At 40.3% G+C, this 24,840-nt stretch overlaps 1 protein-coding gene across 2 annotated transcripts in view; it reads left to right on the forward strand.

Annotated features, from left to right (window-relative positions):
- ARHGAP25 (Rho GTPase activating protein 25) overlaps positions 1 to 24,480 on the forward strand; it is a 100,300-nt gene extending 75,820 nt beyond the window's left edge. For both annotated transcript variants that reach the window (XM_027865200.1, XM_027865201.1), the window contains exons 6-11: positions 2,858 to 2,990; positions 7,479 to 7,552; positions 9,438 to 9,559; positions 10,416 to 10,612; positions 14,640 to 15,151; positions 22,726 to 24,480. In XM_027865200.1, the coding sequence (XP_027721001.1) occupies positions 2,858 to 2,990; positions 7,479 to 7,552; positions 9,438 to 9,559; positions 10,416 to 10,612; positions 14,640 to 15,151; positions 22,726 to 22,939 (1,252 nt within the window). In that variant the 3' untranslated portion in view covers positions 22,940 to 24,480. The remainder of the gene's footprint in view (positions 1 to 2,857; positions 2,991 to 7,478; positions 7,553 to 9,437; positions 9,560 to 10,415; positions 10,613 to 14,639; positions 15,152 to 22,725) is intronic.
- Positions 24,481 to 24,840: the final 360 nt, after the last annotated feature.

Genomic DNA, 24,840 nt, shown 5'->3' on the forward strand with positions numbered 1-24,840 from the left:
CAGGGGGCGCAGAGAAAGAAAAAAATTTCCCTAAGATCATGCAACTGTTGTACAGCAGAACTAGAATTCCAGCCATAGGTCTTTTGACATAAATCTACTGCTCTTTCCACTGAAATAGGAAATGGTTAGATCAGTTGTCTCCCCACCTCAGTGTTCTTATTCTAGGATTGGTGCTATAGATCGAGGACTTTGTGGTGATTGCTCTTAGTGGAAAGATCTATGATGTTGAATTCAGAGGACACTAGCTCAAATCTTATTTATGAGCTGGGTGATCTTGGGTAAGTCATTTAACTTCTTTTGAACTCAGGTTCCTTATCTGCAAAACAAGGGAATTGGACTATATATGGAAAGTCTATGAAGTAAGCTATCTAAAGTCAAACAGCATGTTACTATCAGAACCAGAGCTAGAGACCAGGGCTTGACTCTTGACTCCCAGCCCAGCGCTCTTTCTTCAATTCAAGATAGTCTCACTGTCTTTTTAGATTTTTTAGATTTATCTAGTTTTGAGAGGTGGAGGTTGAGGTCCCGCACTAATATCGTTTTGGTGTCTATTTCTTCCTGTAACTCCCTGAATTTTTCCTCTAAGAATTTAGATGCCGTACCACTTGGTGCATATATATTTAGTAATGATATTACTTCATTGTCTATGGTGCCTTTAGCAGGATGTAGTTCTAGAGAATAATCTTCTGCCTCTCTAGAATTGTATCACCATCTCACTAAATAGTCAAGAAGATAAATTAGATGACCTATGTCCATTTCAATCAATCAATTAACCAAATATTTATCAAGACATACAACAACTTAAAATTGAGTGGTGTGTCTGGCACATGGGATTCCCAACACAGAACACAGAGGTGATAAGTTAGCATGCCACCACCATGAAAGGATACTATCTTGGCAGAGAAGTTGCATGAGAAAGTGACAGACAGTGTGGTAGGGTGGAGACCTGTGTTTAAATACTAGCTTGGACCCTGACCAGCTGTATGTCCACTTTCCCTCTCTGGGAACATAGAACAGGACTACTTACCCTCATGGAACCATCTGCCTCACAGGCTAATGTGAGGGAAGTGTTTTGTAAACCGATAAATGTGAGTTATGTTATAAGCTGGCACCTTTGTGTGAGTCCTCCCAGACTCTGTTCCCTGGTTTTGGATCAGTGCTACAGATGCCTCTTTCTCCTGCTTAGCCCTTGGAATTGGTTGCCCTGCCTCTCTATGCCTGACCTGGCATGAATTCTTGTTTATTCTCTCAGATCATGATTCAGAGACCACATCTTCCTTCCTTAGGAGGGTTTATTCTCCTGGGCCCTGTTAACTGGCCCCCAATCATTGGCATGGTGCCCCATCTCCTCCCTTTGGGGAAAAGCACTCAAAGCTGGTGAGATGAGATTAACACTCAGGACGGAATTAAAGAATAATGAGGCACCAGACTGAGTGGTTCTGGCTTGGTACCATTGGGATTTGGAGAACGGAGAGATGAGTGTGGCCTCATGTAGCCAGGAAAGGATCACAGAAGATCTGGAAGGGACCTTAGAGGTCATCTGATGTCCTCATTTTATAGATGAGGAACCAGAGATGTTAAATGATTTCCCCAAAGTCACACCGATAGCATGTGGAGGAACTGGGATTTGAACTTGAGTCATCTGATTATAAATCTAGTTATGTGGAGGAAGTGGGATTTGAGCTGTGCCTTGGAGTACAGGTAGTAAGATTTGGATGGGTGAAGGACATTCCAGGCGGATGTAAACTTAAAAATTTATGTGGAATTCATAATCTCTTAAATCCTTACCAAACTTTAGCCACCTGCTTAATTGGACAATGCTCCTGGGCATAAGAATGAATGAGGAGGCCCATTCTTTGTCCACAGGATTATCTGTCTGCAGGACCACAGAGAGTTAGAACTAGATGAGACCATGGAGATTCATTAATTTATGCCCCTCATTTTATAGATGAGGACAAAGGCTTAGAGGGGCCTTGAGAAGTAGGTGTGTGACCTGAGAAGCAGGAAGTACAGTGGAAAGAAGACTGGGTTTGGAGCCAGAAGACCTGCATATAAATCCTAGCTCTGACACTGGCTGTATGACCCATGGACGAGACACTTCACCTTGCTAAGCATCAGTTTCTTCATCTGTAAAATAAGGATACAAGTTATTTCCACTAGCTACTCACTGGATTGTTGGGAGGAAAACGTTTCATAAACATTAAAGTGCCCTAGAAATGAGACATTATCATCCAAAGCTTCACAGAAGTTCATGGCAGAGCCAAGACAAGGACCCAGGCCTGCCAACTCTCAGTCTTATCCTCTTTCCAGACCACAGACTTCAAAGGTTTAATGCTAAAATGTTGGGGCACCTTCTTTTGCAAATGTGAGGGTCCAGTAAGTGTGAACTACATCCTAGACTTCATAATCTTTTTGTCACATTGCACAAATAACAATATCTCTATACAAGTTCACTCATGGATGTTGATAACCAAGGAGAACCATATATTTCATGCTTGGCAGTCTTCTGTCACGTAGATGGTTTTCTGACCCATGTAGTTACCATATCAATCTTTTACCATATTTTATAAGACACTGTAGGGACCATCATACATTGATTGGAATGACTTGCTCTGGGTGAGATGGATTTAAAAAAAACATTCTTGCTGTTATAATAGAAATCAAAATAAGGGAGTCAGAGTAGATGGTCTCCTAGGCTACTTTTAGCTGTAATGTTCCAGATTCTTTGTTCTAAGGGCTCCTCTGGATGACATTCCACATTCTATAGTTTAAAGTCCCTCCCATCTCTAGGATTCTATGACTCTGAGAGTGAATTTAAATGTTTCCCTTTAAGTCGAGGGTACCTGTTATCTTACAGAGATACAGATGTCCATACTGTGGCCTCCCTGTTGAAGCTCTACCTTCGAGAACTCCCTGACCCCGTGGTGCCCTGGAGTCAATATGAGGGATTTCTGCTGTGTGGCAAACTTATGAATGCAGATGAATCAAAGGTATTATTGTATTATTGAATCAAAGGTATTATTGTATGGTCCCTGGGCCATAAGGAAAGTAATTTGCTCATAAAGGAAGTAATTTCTTTACTGGGAATTATTCTAGGAGTTAAATATTGCCCAAATTAGTCCTAAAGCAGGTCCATTTTTAAAAATTCCATTTAGCACAAAATGGCAGCTACTTATTACTTATGTGACCTTGGATGTCTTCTCTTAGTTTATAAAGCAAAGGGACTGAACTCGACCTCTAAGCCTTTCTGGCTCCAAATTCTGTGGTTGTATGAAAGTCTACACCTATTTACACATCTACATCTATGCCTATCTATATACATATACACATACATATATAATATATAATTTTTCTATAGAATTCTAGGAATTAGAATTTTTTGAAAAATGACCCCAGACTTTCTTTTATAAGGAAGAGAATTCCCCCCCTGCAGTAGAAAGTTCTACAGGGGTCATTAAATCTAAGGGATTATAAAATCATAGGCCCTTAGAGGCCACTGAGTCCAACCTTCTCATTTTTACAGATGAGGACATTAAAAGGCTTAGAGGGGTTAAGTGATTTTCTGAAGGTCACACAACTAGTAAGTGTGTGAAGGAGGATCTGAACTCAGGTCTTCTTGACTTTAAGCCCAGCACCTATCCACTGTGAATTTTTTAAAATGTTATTTTATTTTCCCCCAATTATATGTAAAGACAATTTCTAATATTCATTTGTACAAAATTTTGAGTTTCAAATTTTTGTCCCTCACTCTCTCTTGGTTACATATGATCCACTGTGAATTTGTCACTTATCTGAGCTGTAATTAAAATGGGACTGATTTTTTAAGCAGCCTTTCCTCATACAGAGCCAAAAGCTGCTTCTCTTCAATTTCCATCCTTTGTTTTGCTCTCTGGGGTCCAGCTGAACTAATCTGACTCCCCTCTTACCATCTGAGAGACCTCTGAGCATTTGAAGACATCTGTCGAGTCTCTCTTGGACTTCTTCCTGCTGACATCCCAACGGCAGGTGCTTCCTCACCTTCCTCTCCTTCTCACCAGCTCACTTGAACGAGAAGTGCAGCCGCCTCCCTCCTCCAGACCTGTCACAGAGCCCACCTCCCTGCTTTCTCCAACTTCAGCGAAGGACAAGCTCAGGAACTCTTTTCTAGCGTTATGGGACCCTGGTAGTCACACTCTCCTCTGCATCATCGCGTCACTCCCACCCCCACTACCAACTGGTTCTGTTTCAGATGAAAATATTTCTCATTGTGGTTATGACCATTGTAACTGGGTATGAGCACTCACAGCCTCTAGCAGAGTCAAGGGAACCATGATTACTTTGGTTTCTTGCTATTTACTGGCAATGAAGTTAATGAAATTAAAAAGGGAGAGTGGGGGATTTGTGTTAAATAGGCAACTCCCTATATGTAAATTGCAATGAAAAGAACTTGTGGCATTGAGTGGGGGGTCCTGGGGTCTAGTACCAGCTATGCTGCTCATTTACTAAGTGATCTTGGATTTAATTCTCTGGTCCTCAGTTTCCCTCACTATAAAATGAGGGGATAGGACTAGATCAGGGGTGGGGAACCTGCGGCCTCAGGGACACATGTGATCCTCTAGGTCCTCAAGTGTGGCCCTTTGACTGAATCCAAACGTCACAGAGCAAATCCCCTTAATAAAAGGATTTTTTTGTAAAACTTGGACTCAGTCAAATGGCAGCACCCAAAGACCTAGAAGGCCACATGTGGCCTCGAGGCTGCAGGTTCCCCTTTCCTGGATTAGATAATCTTTAAGCTCTCTATCTGATCAGCCCATTATCATCCTAGATCCTATGGTGTGATAACTCTAAAATTATAGCTCTTTGAGAAGTGAAAGGAACAGCTGGAGGTGAGAGAGAGCAAACTGTGGTTTTTCACAAGCAAAGAGCTGGGTTTTTTTTTTTTTGATCCTTGATAAATTCTTTTAGCTCATCTACTCATGAGCAACAATAACCTCATTGTAGACAGGTCAGCAAATTAACCACAGACCCCTCCCCTTCCCTCCCCCCCTTTAAAAAAGACTAAGTTTGCCCAAAGGAAGAAAGAGCAAATTCTCTCCTTCTCATGACATTGGCAGATTTGGAGAGTGGGTTTTTGTTTTTTTCCTTCATGTTGTTGATCCATTTTGATACTGGGTCCCCATAACAAGATCTTTGTGACTACGAGGTAAAGTATGAAGAGCCTGGGGCCTGGATTCTAGTCCTCTACTTCACCATCAAAGAAGAGTTTTAGAGCTAGCTAGGTTAAATAGGTAACAGAATTTTCATGGCTGGATTTGTTTGTTTTTTGTTTTTGTTTTTGTTTTTTTTACTGCCACAATGAATAACCACAGACTCAGAGTTAGAAGGGGCTGTGGAGTTCATCTCCAACCCCGCCATTTTATAGGGGAAGAAACCTAGGGACGGGGGGAGGTCACTTGCTTTGGATCACTGAGGAAGTAAGGAGCAGAGTTGAAATTCAACCCCAAATCTGATCAGATCTAGTGGTCTTTTATTTCTACCAATTACCTCACAGGACTCTTGTGAGGAAAATGCTTTTCAGCGGTATTAGAGATTTTCAGGAAGTGCCTTTTATTCACTGGACCATACTAGTTTGGTTTTTATTTCTTGCATGAAGCAAAGTGTAATAAATTTTGAAGAAACAACTTTCATTCACCTTCCCAGTCCACCTAATAATAAAACTATTTTGCATTTATTTAATTTGCAAGTAAAATGACTTGCGTTTGGAGGCCAGCAAATTGTCTTTTAGGGGTCATTACTATGTATTAGTTTATTTGCAATTCAAAAAAGCCCTGGCAATTCAGATATTACCATCCCCTTGAAAGACAAGGAAAAGGGACAGCTTACAAAGGGTAAGTGATTTGCCTGGGACCGAACAGCTAAGTGGTGACTCTTTGTGGTCACTCTTTGAAGGTTTGCAAAACACTTCCTTCTTCGCAGACCTGTGAGGTAGGTAGTGCAAATATTTTTTGCTTTAGAGGGCACATAAGATACCCTGGGGTCACAGGGTATCTTACTGGTAAGCTTCAGAGTAGGAATTCAAAACTTGGTCCAGCAGACCCTCCATTATATGATGTTGATTACTCCCAATAAAGTTTATAAAGGGCTTTCTTTCTTCAGACTCCAGCTCAGTATTCTAGGGACCTGTTTTTGGCTTGGTGTTGAATGCTTTTTTATCAATGTCTTGGATCAGATGATGCAAAAGCAGGGGTGGGATTGGATGTGATTACCTCACACACTGGATGATAAGAATCAGGATCCAAAATGATATTGACAGGATGGAACATTTTGGTGAATCAAATTAGATGAGAATGAACAGAGAGAAATAATAGAATAATAGAATGCTATTCTATTATTAGAATGTAATATTAGAATTAGAATTACATTAGAATGTAATATAACTATTAGAACAGTTGTAATATGATTATTTTAGAATAATTTGAATAATGCCTTTCTTGAGGACAGGGACTGTTTTGCTTCCTTGTATTTATATTTCTAGCCCTGGTGTATAGCAAATGCCCTTTCCATATTCTCTGCCTCACTGGGCTGCTGTGAGTAAAGTATTTCATAAACTTTCATTCAATTCGATTTAATCAACAAATCAGAGATCATAGGATCATAAGACTGCAGGTAGAAAGCTGGAAAACGCCTTAGAGATCATCTAGTCTAACCTTCTTATTTTTCAGATAAAGAAACTGAGGCCCCAGAGAAGTTAAATGACTTGGGTACTAAGTAACAGTGTCAAGATTCCACCCCAGGTCCAATCCTCCTGTTTACCACACCTCTCTGCCTACGAATTCAATTGAACCTGTGTTCATTGTGTCTATTATGTTCTGGACACTGGGGATACAAAGTAAAAAACCAAACAGCTCCTGCCTTCAAGGAGCTGACATTCTCCTGAAACTTCAAAACACTAAGGAAATGTGAGCTATTGTAGTATGAGCTTTAGGACTTGGGATATATATATAGTATATATATGTGTGTGTGTGCGTGTGTATGTGTATATGTATATATATGTGTGTGTGCATGTGTATGTGTATATGTATATATATGTGTGTGTATATGTATATATACATATATATCTATATCTATCTATCTATCTATCATCTATCTATCTATCTATATTCAGGTTTCTCCTTTGTAAAATTAGGAAGTTGGACTAGATAACCTTTGAGGTCCTTCCAATTCTGCTCAATGATCCTCTAACCCTTCCTTCTAGAATAGATACTAAAACCCTGACTGATTGTTGTGACCTTATTTTAAAAGTTCCTGGAGTAATAATTATTTCACTGTTTCCCTTGAGGAATCATTCCAAATGAGTCCATGGAGTATGTAATTTATATGTATGTATATATATACATATACACAGATATATATGTATGTATATGTATGTATATATATATACACATATACACACATATATTTGTATGTCTATTTGCATTTTTCATTTTAATTCTATCTAGGCTCACCAGGAGCTGATGAAGCAGATTTCCAGTCTTCCCAGAGACAATTACAACCTTTTGAGTTACATCTGTAGGTATGTATTTTACTGGCTTGGCTGGGAAGATCAGCACCCAAAGATACAACATTCCTCATTTTTAGTGAGACCAACAGGAACTAAATTTTTTTTTTGTTAATAAAGGGGCTAGGTAGCATCAGTTTGAAGTGTTTGAGGCCCACAGTGATAGACCCCATAGAACCTCCATGATCTCTCATGGCCTCTCTACCAATGGTAGCCTTCTAGCACAGGCTGGATGACTAGGTGTCAAGATCGTAATAGAGAAGGATCCGAATGTAAATGGGGGTTAGACTAGATGATATCTAAGGTCTCTTCCCACTCTAAGATGTTGTGTGGTTTTGGTTGGCTACCTGGTTGGGTCTATTCCTTCCCCTGCAGACCTTACCCTAATGCTACTTATGAGACTGAGATCCAAAGACTGACGTCCTGGGTTTGAAAGGCAATGTCAGAAACTCAGAAATCTCAGAAACCAGAAAGGTCTACTTCATCTCTATAGCAAAGGATTTACAATAGAGGTCCTGGGTTCAAATCCCATCTTTGCCATTTACTATTTGTCTAACATTGGGCTAGTTACTCTGCCCTCTAGCCTCATGTTTCTGTTTTGTAAAATTAGGAAGTTGGAGTAGATGACCTTTAAGGTCCTTCCAAATCTAGCTCTGTGATCCTATGACTCTGACTGATTGTTGTGACCTTATTTTAAAAGTTCCTGGAGTAATGATTATTTCACTTTCTCCCATGGGGAATCATTCCAATGTTCATAGTAAATCTCAAGAGTCCTTGTCTTGAGTTCATGGAGTATGTAAAATATAATACTTAATAATGTATTGTTGTTTAGTCATTTTTCAGTTGTGCTGGACTTTTTGTGATCCCATTCATGTTTTCTTGGCAAAGATACTGGAGGGGTTTGCCATTTTCTTCTCTAGCTCATTTGACAGATGAGAAAACTGAAGCAAACAGAATTAAGTGACTTGCCCAGGGTCACAGAGCTAGTAAGTGTCTGAGGTGAGATTTGAACTCAGGAAGATGAGTTTTCCTGACTCCAGATCCAGCACTCTATCCACTATGGCACCACCTAGATGCCATTAATAATATATTGTTATTGATATTACTAAATTATTAATCTATGATACTTAGTAAATATGGTATTAAATACTTATTGAATGTTTCATATACCAGATGCTTCAGAAGATCTGGGCTAGATTGGCTAAGTATTCTTAAATTGAGGTCTCTAATCTCGGTGATCACTCCTTAATTTTCCCTTCCTATCTCCTCCAAGAAAAACAAACAAACTTTTTTTTTTGCTTTTTGGTGAGGTGATCAGGGTCAAGTGACTTGCCTAGGGTCACATAGCTAATAAGTGTCATGTGTCTGAGGCCAGATTTGAACTCAGGTCCTCCTGATTCCAAGGCCGGAGCTTTATCTACTCTGCCACCTAACTGCCCTAAAAACAAAACAAAAAAAAAACAAAACAAAAAAAAACCCCTTTCATTCACTATCATTTCTGGGTTTGAAAATGAGAGAGCTGCTAAGGAAAGGATGGGATATGGAGGGAGGGATGGAGATTATAAAAGTAGATGAAAGGCCAGTTGAGACCACTCTTCCCTTTCCTTTTCCCTGTGTCTGAATGCCATCTCTGGGTATTCCATGCTGGTACCAGCACTCCCAGAAGATTCCGAATTAGGACTAGAGTCTCTCGTACTTCTCATTAGTGAAATTAAAGCCATCAGTGGTGAGCTCAGACCTGATACCATCCTGATACTGCCTGACAAAGAACTAGGCAAGACTGGCTATATTCCAGAGACTCGGAGGAAGTTGGGGATCACTCCCTGGGATGTGTAGACACCATAAAGGTTTTCTTTTACCAAGCTTCCAGTTTTCCCTTGTGGAACGTATTTTTTGTCAGGTTCCTACATGAAATCCAGTTGAACAGTGCCATTAATAAGATGTGTGTGGATAATCTGGCCACTGTGATTGGTGTGAACCTCATCAGGCCCAACATAGAAGACCCTGCGGTGATCATGACAGGTAGGAATTGGTTCATGAGCTAGAGGGCAACTCAGAAGAAAATCCATATATACATAAACCTATGAACAATATCTGTTACATCTATAAAAACAAGCGATATAAAATAATTTACACATTACCACTTGCTTCTCATATTCAATGAAGATAAAATCATTTATGCCCTGCTAAAATAATGAAAGTGTCACTTATCTCTAGTATACATTTATTTTGCAAACTCTAGCCCCATAATCTGTTTGATACACACACATATACACTTTCTGCTCTACCATGCTTCCTTCCATGGCTAAGAGGAACATGACCTTTTGGTCATGAAAGTGAAAACAAAAGGAAACCTCCCTTTTAGACTCTTCTTACCCATCAGGCAAGAGCTTGGCTGGTTCCACATTCCTTGAGGGAGCATACATCCCGCATGAATGGGGAATGGTGCCCAGGAGCCAATGAGGAGTCAGAGCATCCTGGGGGAGGACTGCTACTGGGTTTTCCTCTATTTGACTCGTATTATCCCCTTAGTCTTAGAGATGGTTTAATCTTATATGAAATTGGTAAATCTTTTGGTGATGTGGAACCTGGACCCTAATTTATTGGTTTCCTTAATTTGGATTTTCTAATATTGGGTTTTCTTAAAATGGGGCCCAACTGTATCTACGTGGGTGGGCAAATGTACACCTAGATCACAATTTTAGATTGCAGGAAGACTACCAGAAGAACATCTTAGCGGCATTACTAGGATTCAATCCAGTTCTATGGATTCAGGACTGGTGAATGTGTGTGTGTGTGTGTGTGTGTGTGTGTGTGTGTGTGTGTGTGTGTATGCATGTGCATGCCTGGAAGTACTTTGTCATCCCTTCTCCTTCAGGGACTCTCCAGATCCAAAGAGTGATGACCATGATGATTCGGGACCATGAAGTGCTCTTCCCCAAATCCAAGGACATCCCCCCATCTCCACCTGCTCAGAAACATGACTCCAAGAAGTCTCCAGTCCCTCGGAGCTCAGTTGGCTGGGATGCTGCTGAGGATTCCTCCATACCTCGGGCAGACAGTTTTAATCAGACGGTAAGGTACAGTTTAATCTAGAGTAGAAAAGCTCTCATCTATTTTACTTTGATCAATCCAATACTTTATTCTAAATAGTCCAAAATAAAGATTCCCTATAACTCACTATTTTAAGAAACACATACCTCATCACCTCTGGCCTGGATGAGAGATAATCTCCTAAGTAGTCTCCCTGTTATTAGCCTCTCTCTTTTCTAATTTACTTTTCACATAATTGTTAAAATCATCTTCCAAGTGCACAACTCTGGCCATGTCCTCCTTTCCTTAATAACCTCCAAAGGCTCTTTATTGAACAAATGGGGATGGATGGATGGATGGATGATAAAGTATTTATTAGGTGCTTATTATGTGTTAGGGATTGTGCTAAATGATGTATATAAGTAAAGAATACAGTTCCTGCTCTCAAGGTGTGTAAATGGGTTGTGTTTCGCTTTAGAATAAGGGAAGACAATACATAAAGGGGAGCTGAAAAGTGGGGAGGTGCTCCAGAATGGATTCAAAATGGTGGCCAGAAAGTGATGTGAAGATCTGGTTTCAAGAAAGATAAGGTAAAAGCTTACCTATTGGGGCAGCTAGGTGGCGCAGTGGATAGAGCACCAGCCCTGGAGTCAGGAGGACCTGAGTTTAAATCCAGCCTCAGACACATAACACTCACTAACTGTGTGACCCTGGGCAAGTCACTTAACCCTATTGCCTAGTAAAAAAAAAAAAAAAGCTTGTCTATTGGAACTCAGGGTGCTTGTAGGAGCTCAGTCCTATTCCATATAGGAAAAATACTAACTCCTTGGTCTACCATTTAAGCTGCTGCACAGTTGGACTTCCCACCAACTTTTCCAGGCTTACTTCTTATTACTACCCTTTAGGAACTTTACATTCTAGTTGAATTAGATTATTAGTCATTTTATGCATTCTATGCATTCTATGAATGCAAAGCTTCATTAATTTCTTAAAAAGTTTTTTTATTCTCAGTTCCAAACTCTCTTCCTCCTTCTAGCCTTTCCCCACTCATTGGGAAGGCAGAAAATACAATACCCAGTGTACATATGAAATCATGGAAAACATATTTCCTCATTAGCCGTGTTGCAAAAAAACCCCATGAAAAATAAAAAAGTGAAAATGAAATATGCTTCAGTCAATTTCTTGGGAATGCTCACAAGCTATTCTCCATCTCTGCAATGCACTCGCCTTTTAATCTGCATTTCAGAATCATTGTCTTCCTTCAATATGAGTTCCACTCAGGAATTAGCTAGCACATGGGATAGAACACCTTCTCTGTGAAGCCTTCCTTGTGCTTCCTTCCCCAGGTATTAATTAGTGCTGTCTCAAGTGTGATAGTCTCTGTTCCCAAGTTTACATTCAATTGGTGGAGATACATGACATGTTCATAAATGAGTATAATACAAAGAAAACTAAGAAAAGAGAAATCAATTGGCTAATTGATAAACATTTACTAAGTACCTTCTATGTGCCAGGCACTGTGCTAAGTGCTGAAGATACAAAAGGGGGCAAAAGACAGTCAGTCCCTGCCCTCAAGGAGCTTACAGTCTAATAGGGGAGACGACATGCAAAGCAAGCTGTATATAGGACAAACAGGAAACAGGAAAAATACTAACACCTGGGTAGATCCAGGAAGGTTTCATAGAGGAGATGATTCCTTAACCGGGCCTAGAAGGAAAACAAGGATTCCTAATTTTCCTTGTATTATGCTTATCTTTGTACCTAATATATGCCTCCAGTGGAAGGTGAGATCTTTGAGGGCAGGGGCCATTTGATTGTTTTCTTTGTATACTCAGCACCTAACACAGTACCCTGTACCCAAGGGCAAAACAAATTTCCTCGGCCACCAGTTCCCCAAACGTGCTGGATTCTGGTTTCTTCCTTAAGTTCCTTTATTGGCACTGATTGGTTTCCTTTCATATTTGTATAGAGTTTGAAACAGTAGCATTTAATAAATGTAAATTCCATCCAATTAAAAAGTAAAAAAAAAAAAGACTTAGAAATGTAATTCTTAGAAGCAGTCAGGGGAGTCAAACTCAGATAGAGTTGGGGCCCACTAAACTGTGTATAAGGAGACCTGCAGGTGCATACTGAATTAGGAAACCACATGTTAATATAATTTTTGTTTTATTGTATTTGTCATTTTTGGTTAAATTTTCCTGATTACATTTTAATACTGTTCAGGTTGCATTAGGGTATGTTGTGGGCCGCCTGTGGCGTAAATTCATTTGAACAAAACTAGGCAGCCTGCTTGTCTTGTGTTTGCCTTATGTTTTACTGGGGGCTTTCATGTCTCTAAGATCAGTCAGCCAACATTGGAGTAATAGAAAGTGCTTATTTCCAATTTAACCTAAGAGGATATTCTTCGAAACTTAGTTTGCAAAGGTTTGGAAAAACACAAAACACAAAAACCCCAAACCAAACGTACTCTGATGTCAGTGCCCCAGCTGAAAGCTGCCACTCAGAAAGGCAGAAACAATTCATTGGCAGTTGGTGGTGGTGATTTTTCATAGATTTTTTCACCACTCATGGAACTTTTCCTGTGACAGATCAGCTCTTCATGACCATTTCTTTGGCTGCTCTTTCTCCAGCTTGCCAGTAAGTGTTCTATGTCCTTGGTAGAGCAGAAGTAAAGGCTTTCCAAAGTCTTCTATTAGATCATAGTATTTAGACAGGAAGGATCTTAGACAGTATCTAATCCAAATCCCTCATTTTATTTTTTTTTAAAATTTTTTCATATTTGACTAATGCCTTTGTTTTTATATCACTTTTATTTCTGAATATGTCTTCCCTCTCCTTCTGCCAATTAGACTTCCCTTTTAACAAAGATTTTAAAAGAAAAGAGAAAAAAAGCAATTCAGCAAATCAAACCCATCAGTCTTCTCTGACAACATATGTGACATCCCATACTCCCAATCTCCAGTACAACAGATTTTAACAGATGAGGAAACAGAGGCTCAAAGAAGGCAGATGACCTGCCCAAGGGCATACCCAGTGAATTGACAGTGGTGATCACATTCAGATCCAGGTCCTTTGACTCAAAACCTGGTACTCTTTCTACCACAAGATCTTTCTCCTAAGACAATGGCTGGAGCTCTAGACACTGATGCCCCACAGCCTTCTTTGATCCTTTTCTCTTTCTATCCTTCTTTTAGGCTCCCTTTCCTGATCTTTCCTTCCTTGTGGTCTATTTTCCCAATTTATTTATTTTTTTCCCTTTGTGTTCTTTTTATTCCTTCATTCAGCAAATGCTGATGATTAACCTGTGTGTAGGGCAGGTGGTAGATGGTTAGGTGTAGGGAGAAGATACCAAATTTAGATAAAACTTGAGCCCTGTCTTCCTGGAGCTTATGGTCTAGGACCGGCTTTCTTCCCTGCCTGTGTTTTGTTGTTGTTCAGTCATTTCAGTTGTGTTCAACTCATAGTGCCCACATTTGGGGTCTTCTTGGCAAAAATACTGGACTGGTTTGCCATTTCCTTCTCCCACTCATTTTTTCAGATGAGGAAACTGAGGCAAATAGGGTTAAGTGATTTGCCCAGGGTCACACAGCTAATAGTGTCTGAGGCCAGATTCGAATTCAGGAAGATGAGTCTTCATGACTCCAGGCCTGGCATTCTATCCCTTGCACCAGTCAACTGCCCTTTACAGTTAAGCTTTCCAGGAGGCATGGACACAAACACAGGCACACACACATTCCCTAAAAAACTCTACTATCACTCAAAGAGGTCTAAAGAAGTATGATATTTATAGAATCACAGAATTTAGAGCTGTGAGGGACCTTCTTGAGATCATTTAGTCCCAACCCATGATTTTAAAAATGAAGAAACTGAGGCCCAGAGTTAAATGGCTTATCAAAGCTAAGGGACCATAACTGGCAGAGTCAGGATTCAATGAAGAAAAGCAGTTATTATTAGGAGACCCGAAAACAATGCAGTCAGGAAGGGACATTCATTTCCAAATTTCTGATTTTTATCTTTGCACCGCAGAGTTGGATAAAATCCAGTTAACATTGGAGGCTTTATTTTTCAGACCAGTGATGCCGATAAAAGCTCCACCGGCCTAAAGGCAGCTGATGGACCCCCGGAATTGGAGACCTGTAAAGAGACTAAGGAACCGTCAGGATCGTGGAAGCTGCAGTCTCGAAAAAGGACTCAAACGCTTCCGAACAGGAAGTGTTTCTTAACTTCAGCCTTGACCAACAGTAACAGCAAAGTGGAGATCTTCAACACAGAGTTCTGGTCCCCCTCCCCTGAAGGCAAAGCCAGCGGGCACAAAAGAACGCTGTCTCAAGATCTGCATCGCTTGGCAGACTCTGAGCAGACTTCCACGTGCAAAAGCATCCTCCCCAGTTTATCATCCACTGGGGACAAAACCAGCCTGCCCGATTCCCAGCCAGCCTCCACCTCCAACGCCCCGACCAGCATAAGCCCTGAGGAGAAAGGGTCTGCTCAGGAAGACCAGGAGTCTCTGCAGAAGGTGATTGTAGAGCTGAAAAAGGAAATGGAAGAGCAGAGCCGGGTCTATGAGGAACGAATCAAAAGGTAAGACCTGGGGAAGGTGGCTCGTGGCGTTCACCGGGCTGGCTGTGCATGTGAGCACTACCATTTGTCAAAGGGGGTCCAGACGTCATTATCAGGGCACGACACACACGAAAACCACAGCATCTGGGCTAACTGCAGGAAAAGGTCGCTGTGTTATAGAATGTATTTGCTTACTTCGAGATTCTGGGACAGCCCTAACCGGCAAATTTTGTGTCTGTGGCAAGCCCTGCAAAAATACCCTAAAATGCATTTTTTAAAAGACTAATAATGTTGGGTGGTAGGAAGGGACCTTGAGATATTCTTTTCCCTAAAACCCTCTTCTCTTCCCAACTTTCCTATTACTGTTGAGGGAACCTCAACCTCCCATCCTCCCAGTCACCCAGGCTCACAACCTCAGAATCATGCTGGATTCCTCTTTGGAGCTCACCTCACATATCCATTCTGTTGCCAAGTCATTTTTACCTTCGCAACATCTCCAGTACATGTCCTCTTCTCTCAGTCACAACCCTTGTTCAGGCCCTCATCGCTACACGCATAGACTATTTTTAAGGTAAATTTATTATTTTATTTTTTCTTAGTTGCGTGTAAAACCAGTTTTCAGCATTCTTTTTTTTTTTTTTTACATTTTGAGTTCCAAATTCTCTCTCTGTCCCTCTCTTCCCTCCCCCTTCCCTGAGACAGTAAGCAGTTTGGAATGGGTTATACAGTCCTGGGACTATTGTAGTAATCTTTTCTAACTGGTCTCTCCACAAGTCTCTGCCTCCTCTAGTTCATACTCTATAGTCCACACCTACTCCAGTCCATCTTTCTTTCTTTCTTTTTTTTTTAAGGCAATTGGGATTAAGTGACTTACCCAGGGTCACACAACTAGTAAGTGTCAAGTGTTTGGTTTGAGGTTGGATTTGAACTCAGGTCTTCCTGACTTCAGGGCTGGTGCTCTATCCACTGTGCCACCTAGCTGCCCCCTCTAGTCCATCTTTCTAAAGCTCAGATCTGGCCATGTTCCCCTTCCCCACACCTCAATAAACTCCAGCATTTCCTTATTCCCTCCCAGATCAAATATAAAATCCTTTGTCTTTTAAAGCCCTTTATAACCTGGCCCACTTTTACATTTCTAGTCTTTCTATACTTTACTCCCCAGCACCTACTCTATGATCCAGTAATACCTGCTTCATGCTGTGCTTCACACAGGAGATGTCATCAACTAATTATGGGCTTTTTCACTGGCCGTCCCCCATGCCTAGAATACTCTCCCTCTTCCCCCCCACCTCTTGGTTTTTTTCAAAACTCTGCCCAGATTCTGCCTTCTTTAAGAGGTCTTTCCCAGTCCATTTGCCTTTCTCTCACCCTCCAATACCTTCTAAGACTACTTTTCTTTTACATTGTTTATCTATCTATCTATCTATCTATCTAGTATTTATAACTTTTTTTGCATATTGTCTTCTCCAATTGAGTGTGAGCTCCTTAGGATCAGGGATGATATTTTTTGCCTTTGTTTGTGTGCTAAGAATTTAAAACAGTTCCTGGCACACAATAAAGATTGAATAAATGCCTATTGACTGACACAAGGTCCTGAGATGAAGGAAGAGAAACTCCAGAAGGCTTTGATACCACTTCTGGAAGAGTCTGTATTTGGAAGTAGGTGTGAGATTAAGATAGGACCCTGCCAGAGGGAAGGAAGCATGTCATCTGGTAGCTTCCTATTTTAGCCAATTATTCTTGTCAACTAGATTCTAAACCAAATAGTTCTGATTCTGCTGAAAGAGTGTAAGTGAACCCTTTAAATTTCAGTGACCTGGGGACAAAGCCTTAGTTGTCCCATCTTGGTTATGGCTATTATTTGATTTCAGAAGTTCAGGTATTCCTTTCACCCATAGCGATTGCAACCCCTCCTTTACAACCTTAGTAGATGGCTTTATAACAGAAAAAAAATCATCAGCTTGTGGCCAAACTGCTGGTGTTGGACCTCTCTGACTTTAGAGAGGCAGTCTCTGAGATGACAAATACAGAATCTATCCCCAGGCCCTTACTCAGAACCTCTCCAGCTTGATAGGTCTTGTCAGAGCCTGAGCACTGTTGATATAACCTTCCAGAACACATGATCACCAATACACCTTGATGAGACATCAGAGTAGGACTTCTGAGCTGAAGACTATGCTTAAGGAAGTAAAGTGTTAATATTCCTAAATATATATAGGAAGTTAATGAAGTCTTGTGAAGTTCTTAATGAGAGTTACAAAGTTTGGATCCTCCAGGCATCTCTGTTAGTGTTTTCAGAAGAATCACTAGTAATTGATATAGCAATTATGCATGAATATAGAATTATGCATGAAAATGATCTATGTTGTATAGGGAAGGAGCACTTTATGCTTGTATTAGCACCTGCCCATTGGACAGTGATGTCTCTAAATGGAAGTCCTATATGCATCTTGAAATCAACATGACCAAAACAAAGCTTATTATGCCTCTCCTCATCTCCCCCAGCCTCCATCCTCTGTCCCTCTTGCTATCTTGTAGGACCATAGATGATGGAGATAGCATTTTTTTAAGGATGGGGTAGACTTGGACATGTTTGAGAGAAAGAACCAGGAGATAGGGAGATAGAAAGATTAATGTGATGACCTTTTTCTCAAGGACCTTAGAATCTAGTAGAAGGAAATACATGGAAAGAAATAACTGTGAAATGAAGGAGAATGAGGTGAGTATGAAGGAGAAGTCCAGGCAAAGTGCTATGAAAAGTATTCTATTCAGAAGTCTTTGAATGGGAGATCTCAAGTACAGTAGAAAAACTCAGCTGAGATGGTGGGAATATCTAGAAATATAGAGGCCTTGAGAACCCCAACACATTGATGTTGCCTTAACCAATCCATCGAAATGATTATTCCTTGAGAATTTACTATGTACAAGGTACTATATTTAGTGTTCTTGGGGTTCCAAAAATATATAGGACCTGGCAGATATCTGTTCACTAGAAGTTTATGTTGTAGTTGGGGAGACCAAGCACGAACATGTGAAAAGGGACAGAAGAATACAATACCTGTCAAAATAGCATAAACATGGCAAATGTGTCATAGACAACTAATAGGCTTGTGAATTCACAGGAGGGAGAGAGTACCTTAAGCTGGGTGACTCTGGAAGGGTCTGGAATCATAAAACATCAGACCTAGAAGAGACCTTAGGACATAGAACATAGAATTCAATGAGAGCTTTGAGTACCCACTATGTGCCAGACACTGGCCTCGGTAAGTACTGAGGATACAAGAAAAGGCAAAAGCAGTCCCTGTCCTCAAGGAGCTCATAGTCTAATGGATAAAGACAGCATGTAAATAAATAGGTAATACAACATGTAAAGAGTAGGTCAGAAACAATCTTAGAGGGAGAGGAATTAGCAACTTAATGCAGAAGGTAGAATTCGAGCTGAAGAAAGTTAGGGAAACAAAATAAAGGTGAAGAAACAGTATTCCAGGTATGGAGGCACCATTTGCAAAGATGAGGAGACAGGAGAAGCATCAAACTCAAGGATATCTAAGTAGGTTAACATGGTTTGAGTCAGAGGTTCCTGCACTTATTTGACCTACCACCCCCTTTAAAAATTATTACTCAGCACCACCCTGGAAATCTACTTTCTTTAACCCTTTAATGATTTTTTGAAATTTGCATCACCCTGCCCATGAATTCGGGAATGGCTGAATAAGTTGTGGTATATGAATGTAATGGAATACTATTGTGTTATAAGAAATGATGAACAGGCTGACTTCAGAAAAAGCTGGAAAGACTTGTTTGGTCTGATGCTGAGTGAAGTGAGTAGAAGCAGGAGAACATTGTGCACAGTAACAGCCACGTTGTGCGATGACTAACTTTGATAGACTTAGCCCTTCTTAGCAATGCAAGGATCTAAGACATCTTCAAAAGTCTCATGATGGAAAATGCTATCCACATCCAAAGAAAGAACTATGGAGTTTGAATGCAGATTGAAGCATACTATTTGTTATTTTTTTCTTCTGTTTTGTTTTGTTTCTTTTTTCTTGTAGTTCTTCCTATTGGTTCTAATTTTTCCTTACAACATGGCTAATGTGAAAATATGTTTAATAGGAATGTATATGTATCACCTATATCAGATTGTGCACTGTCTTAGGGAGGGAGGGGGAGAAAAATTTTAAACTCAAAAGCTTGTGGAAGTGATTGTTGATAAATCAAAAGAAATTAATAAAATATTAAAAAAAAAGAAATTCGCATCACCTGAGGCTACTGCCGCCCACCTGGATTGTTCCAGCACCCTCCAGAGGGTGGTATTGCCTACTTTGGGAACCTATGGCCCTTGATTCTACAGTTCATGAAAAGGAATAAGGTATAAGGCGATTGAAAAAGCAGGCAGGGGCCAGGTTATTAAGCTTTGAATGACAAAAAGAAGAATTTAAATTTTATCCTGGAAGAAATTAGGGGAAGAAATCACCTTGGCAACTGAATTGAGGGTGGATTGGAGTAGAGAGAGACTTGAGGTAGGAAGACCCAGTTAGAAAATGTTTTTGTAATAGTTTAGGCAAAAGGTGAAGGTCTGAACTAGGGTTGTGGCTGTGTGAGTGAAGAGAAAGGGATATATACATATATATGTGTGTGTGTTTGTGTGTGTGTGTGTGTACACAAGACATTTTCTGACAGTAGAAATGAGAAGACTTGGATATGTAGAATGAGTGAGGGTGTGAAATCAAGGATAATATGGAAGTTGTAAGCTTAGGTGACTGTGAAGATAGTGGTACTCTTGATATTAATAGGAAAATTGAGAATTCAGGAGGTTTTGCAGGAAAGAAAATAATTTCTGTTTGGAGATGTTGAGTTTGAGATGCCTATGGTACATCCAGTTCAATGTGTGATTATAACTCAGGAGAGAGGCTAAGGCTGGACATGTAAATCTGTGAATTATTTGCATAGAGATAATGGAACTCCTAGGAGCTGATGACAGCATTAAGTAAAATAGTATAGAGTAAAAAGAGGGTCCAGGGCACTTTTGGGGAACACGCACATTTAGGTATGACATGGATGAAGAAACAGCAACAAAAATGAGGAGTGGTTGGATAGATGGAAGGAGAATCAAGAGAGAGAAAAGTCATGAAAACCTAGTGAAGAGAGAGTGTCTAGGACAGGGGTGGGGAACCTGTGGCCTCGAGGCCACATGTGGCTCTCTAGGTCCTCAAGTGCGGCCCTTTGACTGAATCCAAACTTCACAGAACAAAGAGCTGCACTTGAGGACCTAGAGGGCCACACGTGGCCTTGATGCTGCAGGTTTCCCACCCCTGATCTAGGAGGAAAAGGTGATTAATAGTTTTAAATGCCAGAGAGAGGTCAAGAAGTGTTAGGATTAAGAAAAGGTCATTAGAATTGGGCAATTAAGAGATCCTTCTTAATTTTGCAGAGGACAATTTCTGTCAAATTATTAATCCAGAAGCCAGTTTGCAGAGGGTTAGCTATTGTTGTTTTATAATTTATTTGTTTTTGCAAGCATTTATTGTCTCTTCCCCGGTGCCTCCCACCATTGAGCAATTTAAAAAAGAGAAAAACAAGATCTTTGTAACATATATGCATAGCCCAGAAAAGCAGCTTTCTGCATTGGCCAATTTCAAACTTGTCTATCTCATTCTTTATTTTAAGTTCATCACCTATTTGGCAGGAGACGGGTGGCATGTTTCATCTTTGGTCCTTGGGACTCATGGTATGTTACATTGATCAGTGTTCTTAGGTTTTTCAAAGTTGTTTTTCTTTATAATGCTATCATTGTATGAATTGTTCTCCTGGTTCTGCTTACTTCTTTCTATATCAATTCACAGAAATCTTAACAATTTCCTCTGAAACTCTTCATTGCATCATTTCTTATGGCATAGTAACATTCAGTGCAATCATATTTCATAATTTGTTGAGCCATTCCCAAATAGATGGGCACTCTTTTAAGTTCCAGTTTTTGCTACTATAAAAAGATCTTTCATAAATGAATGAATGAATTTATGAATGAATGAATGAATGAATGAATGAATGTCCTTTTCCTTTTCTTTGATCTTTGGAGTATAGGCCAACTAGTGGCATAGCTGGGTCAGAGGGTAAGCACAGTTTAGTAACAAGTTCCAAATTGCTTTCCAGAATGACTGGACCAATTCACAACTCCACCAGCAGTGTATTAATAGTCCATTTTCCTGCAGTCCCTCCAATATCTGTCATCTTTGCCAATCAAATAGGTGTGCCAAAATCTTATATTATCTTTAATTTGCATTTTCTAATTATTAAATATTTGGAACATATTTTTTTTCAGATTTTGTTGTCAATAACTTTGATTTCTTCCTTTGAAAACCGCCTGTTCATACCTTTTGAACATTGGGGGAATGGCTTTTGTTCTTCTAAATTTGAATCAGTTCCTTACCCATCTTAGATATGAAACCTTTATCAGAGAAACTTGCAGCCAAGATTTTTTTTTTCCAGTTACCCGTTTCCCTTCTAATATTAAGCCAGAGGATTAAAAAAAAGACAGTGAGACTCTGATTTCCTTGAAAAGAGGGACTGTCTTTTGGCTTACTTTTTATCCCTAGCCCTTAGCAGAGTGCCTGGCACATAACAGGCACACATAATAAATCCTTGTTGAGGGTCTGACAGAGGAGGAGGCACTGAGTGTTGATGGGTTTCTCAAGAAACTTGGTCAGTAAAGGGAGGAGAGTATAGGGAAGTAGCTAGCAAGGGTGGTAGGATGAAGTGAGATTTTTTTTTTCTGTAGGCAACTTAGTCAATTTTGTTTCCTTTGGAGCAACTCAGCACTAACATGGACTCTTTTTTTTTTTTTTAAACACTACCTTTTCTCCCTATCCTTCCAGTCGGTTGGGAAGCATTTTTATTTTTATTTTTTTGAAGTGAGATTTTTTTAGAGGTGACAGGAGAATTTTTGTAGGCATTAGGGAAAGAACTAATTGATAGGTAGGGGACTGAATATAAAAAAGAAGGTGGGGATAACCATAAGGGCAATTTGCTAGAGAGGTTGGGAAAGCATTTACATATGCTCTTTACATACATATTTACATACATATAAATGTAATTAAATTCAAAATAGATACAAAGTAATAGGGAGGGATGGAGAGTTAAAATTGAAGGAATCAGGCCAAGCTAAAGTGTACTTTACTTAGAGCATCGAACATCGGACCCCAAAGGGATTTTAGAACATTAAGCATGAACTGTTAGAGTGGAAATAGGCATTAATAATCATCCCCCTCTTCTTACAAATGAAGAAACTGAGCCTCAAAGAAGATATTTTTGATCAAGAGGTGGCAGAGTCTGGATTTGACCTTATATCTTCCTACTATACTGGTCATAGAGGAAGTGGGAATTTTGCTAATCACCAAAGTATGGGTAGGCTTTGGCTGTATGGGCAGGGGCAGGATAGAGTCAACACTAACAAGATGGCAGTGGTACTGTTGTTGAGGGACGGGGAGGTCGCTGGTCTAACAAAGGCATAGGAGAGGGTCTCTTGGGAAAAAGCTCAGGGAGAGTCCAGAGACAGTGCCTCAGATCTCTCACCATTTTCCTTCTTTCCACCTCTGCAGCCTGGAGAAGGAGAACTATGACGTTTGGGCCAAAGTCGTGAGACTGAATGAAGAATTGGAGCAAGAGAAGAAGAAGTTAGCTGAGCTGGAAATCAGCTTTCAAAACATGGAGCGCTCACGGCAGGACATGGAGAAGAGGAACAAGGTCCTGGAGGAGGAGCTCAAAGAGTGTGCCAAGTTGAAGTTGACGAAAGAGCCCAACTCAAATGCGTGATGTTGGAGAGGGCGGACGGTGCCTATTTAGGGCACAGGCTGTCTTCTGTGAGGACCTGGGATGTGATGCAGGCACAATTGCCTCTCATTCCTATTAGAGGACTTGGAAGCAAAAATACTCCCTGTGAGAGTAAGGACCTCTTGGGAAACAAACCACAAAGAAAGAGCCTTCACTTGTCCCAGGAAGTTACCTTGGTGGCCTATAGAAGATGTGGCAGAAAGGCTGCTGCATGGATGTCCCTACTGGATGAGTCTGGAAAAGGATAAGGCTTTTTCCTCTGTATGCTAGGATGAGTGAAGATGACATTTGTTCTTCTAATAATGAGTGAATATTTCTGACTGAAAACATTCTGAGCAAACTGAAATCAGGAGAGCTCAGAAAGCCAGCTGCTTCTGGGCCATGGGTCTTGGTTTCCTGGCTCTCTGAGTCCTGAGAGACAAGAGACACACAGCGACAGTCAATCAACTCTTCTTTATCTGTAGTAGGATTGAAGTGCCTTTTGAATTCCTAACCATTACTGCCTTGAATATGAGGCAGTTTGACATAGTGGGACTCAGGACCTGGGTTCAAGTCTCATCTTTGACACATACTGCCTGTGTGACCCTGGGCAAGTCACTTACCCTCTAAGCGCTCTATGCTACTCTCTAAGACTTGTAGTTGCAGAGATGGTACTGATTTGCTTTGATAAATTCAGTTTTCTCATCTAAGTATTCCTTATATCAATGAAATAAAAGATTTGGTTCCTGTCCTTGATAGTGCCTAGCAAGGTCCTTGGGTTACTTCCTTATCTTTCAGCCAATATGTTCTCAAGGATTGGAAACTACCACAGAAAGGCAAAACTGGGACTTTAGGGTGTGTTTGGTGCAATTTATCATTTTACGGAAGAGGAAACTGAGGTTCAGGGCAGAGATGTGCTTCCTGATGTCATAGACCAAGTTAGTGGCAGAACTGAGCCTATAACCCAGGTCTCTTGGTTTTCCATTCAATGTTTTTTCCATTGTCCCACATTGCTTCTGTAAGGAGGTGAATTTGTGGGAAGAAAATATAAACTATTTCAAAGCTAAAAAGAAGCACCTTTTGATTATCTATTGCTTTTATTATACAGGGCACTCACTACCTGGTTTTGGTTCATTATAAGGAGAAACATACTAACAAAGAGAGCTGTGGAAAAAGGCTGATGAATTGCCTTGGGATGTAATGAATTCCAGTCATTGGAGGTTTCCAAATGGAAGCTGGATTTTTGTAGAAGGGCATTCCCATTGGACTAATGACCTTTAAGAGAGCTGAGACCTTCTGACTCTGCAATAGTAATAATGCATATAAGTGAACAAGCACTTATTAAATACCTACTATGTTCCAAGCATTGTGCTATAAATATTTTGGATATACAACCTAAACTAAAGCATTTGTGTCTTCAAGTTAACAAGCATTTATGAAGCACCTACTGTGTGCCAGGCACTGTACTATGCCTATTTTGGGGAAATAAAACCAAAACCGAAATCATCCCTGCCTTCAAGTCAATAAAATTTATTAAGCACCTCCTCTGTGTCAGACACTGTCCTATACATATTTTGGGGATATGCAACTTAAACCAAAGCATCTGTGTCTTCAAGTTAACAAGCATTTATTAAGCACCTACTGTGTGCCAGTTACTGTGTTAAGCACTAGGGATATAAAGAAAGACAAAAGATGACCTCTGCTCTCACTGAGCTCGCAGGAGAGATAATAAGCAAACAACTATGTACAGACAAGATATAGACAGGATAAATTGGAAGTAATCTCAGAGGCAAGGCAACTAGCATTAAGAGTGGATTCTATTCTAGCAGTTTCATGTCATTGTAGCCGAGTGGGCCGGTTTGTCTCTGCTTTGGTAAGAAGAATTAAGGGCTGCATCAGGGCCA

The sequence above is a fragment of the Vombatus ursinus genome, unplaced genomic scaffold (assembly GCF_900497805.2).
Source record: "Vombatus ursinus unplaced genomic scaffold, bare-nosed wombat genome assembly UNPS02014778.1, whole genome shotgun sequence".
Classification (NCBI taxonomy): domain Eukaryota; kingdom Metazoa; phylum Chordata; class Mammalia; order Diprotodontia; family Vombatidae; genus Vombatus; species Vombatus ursinus.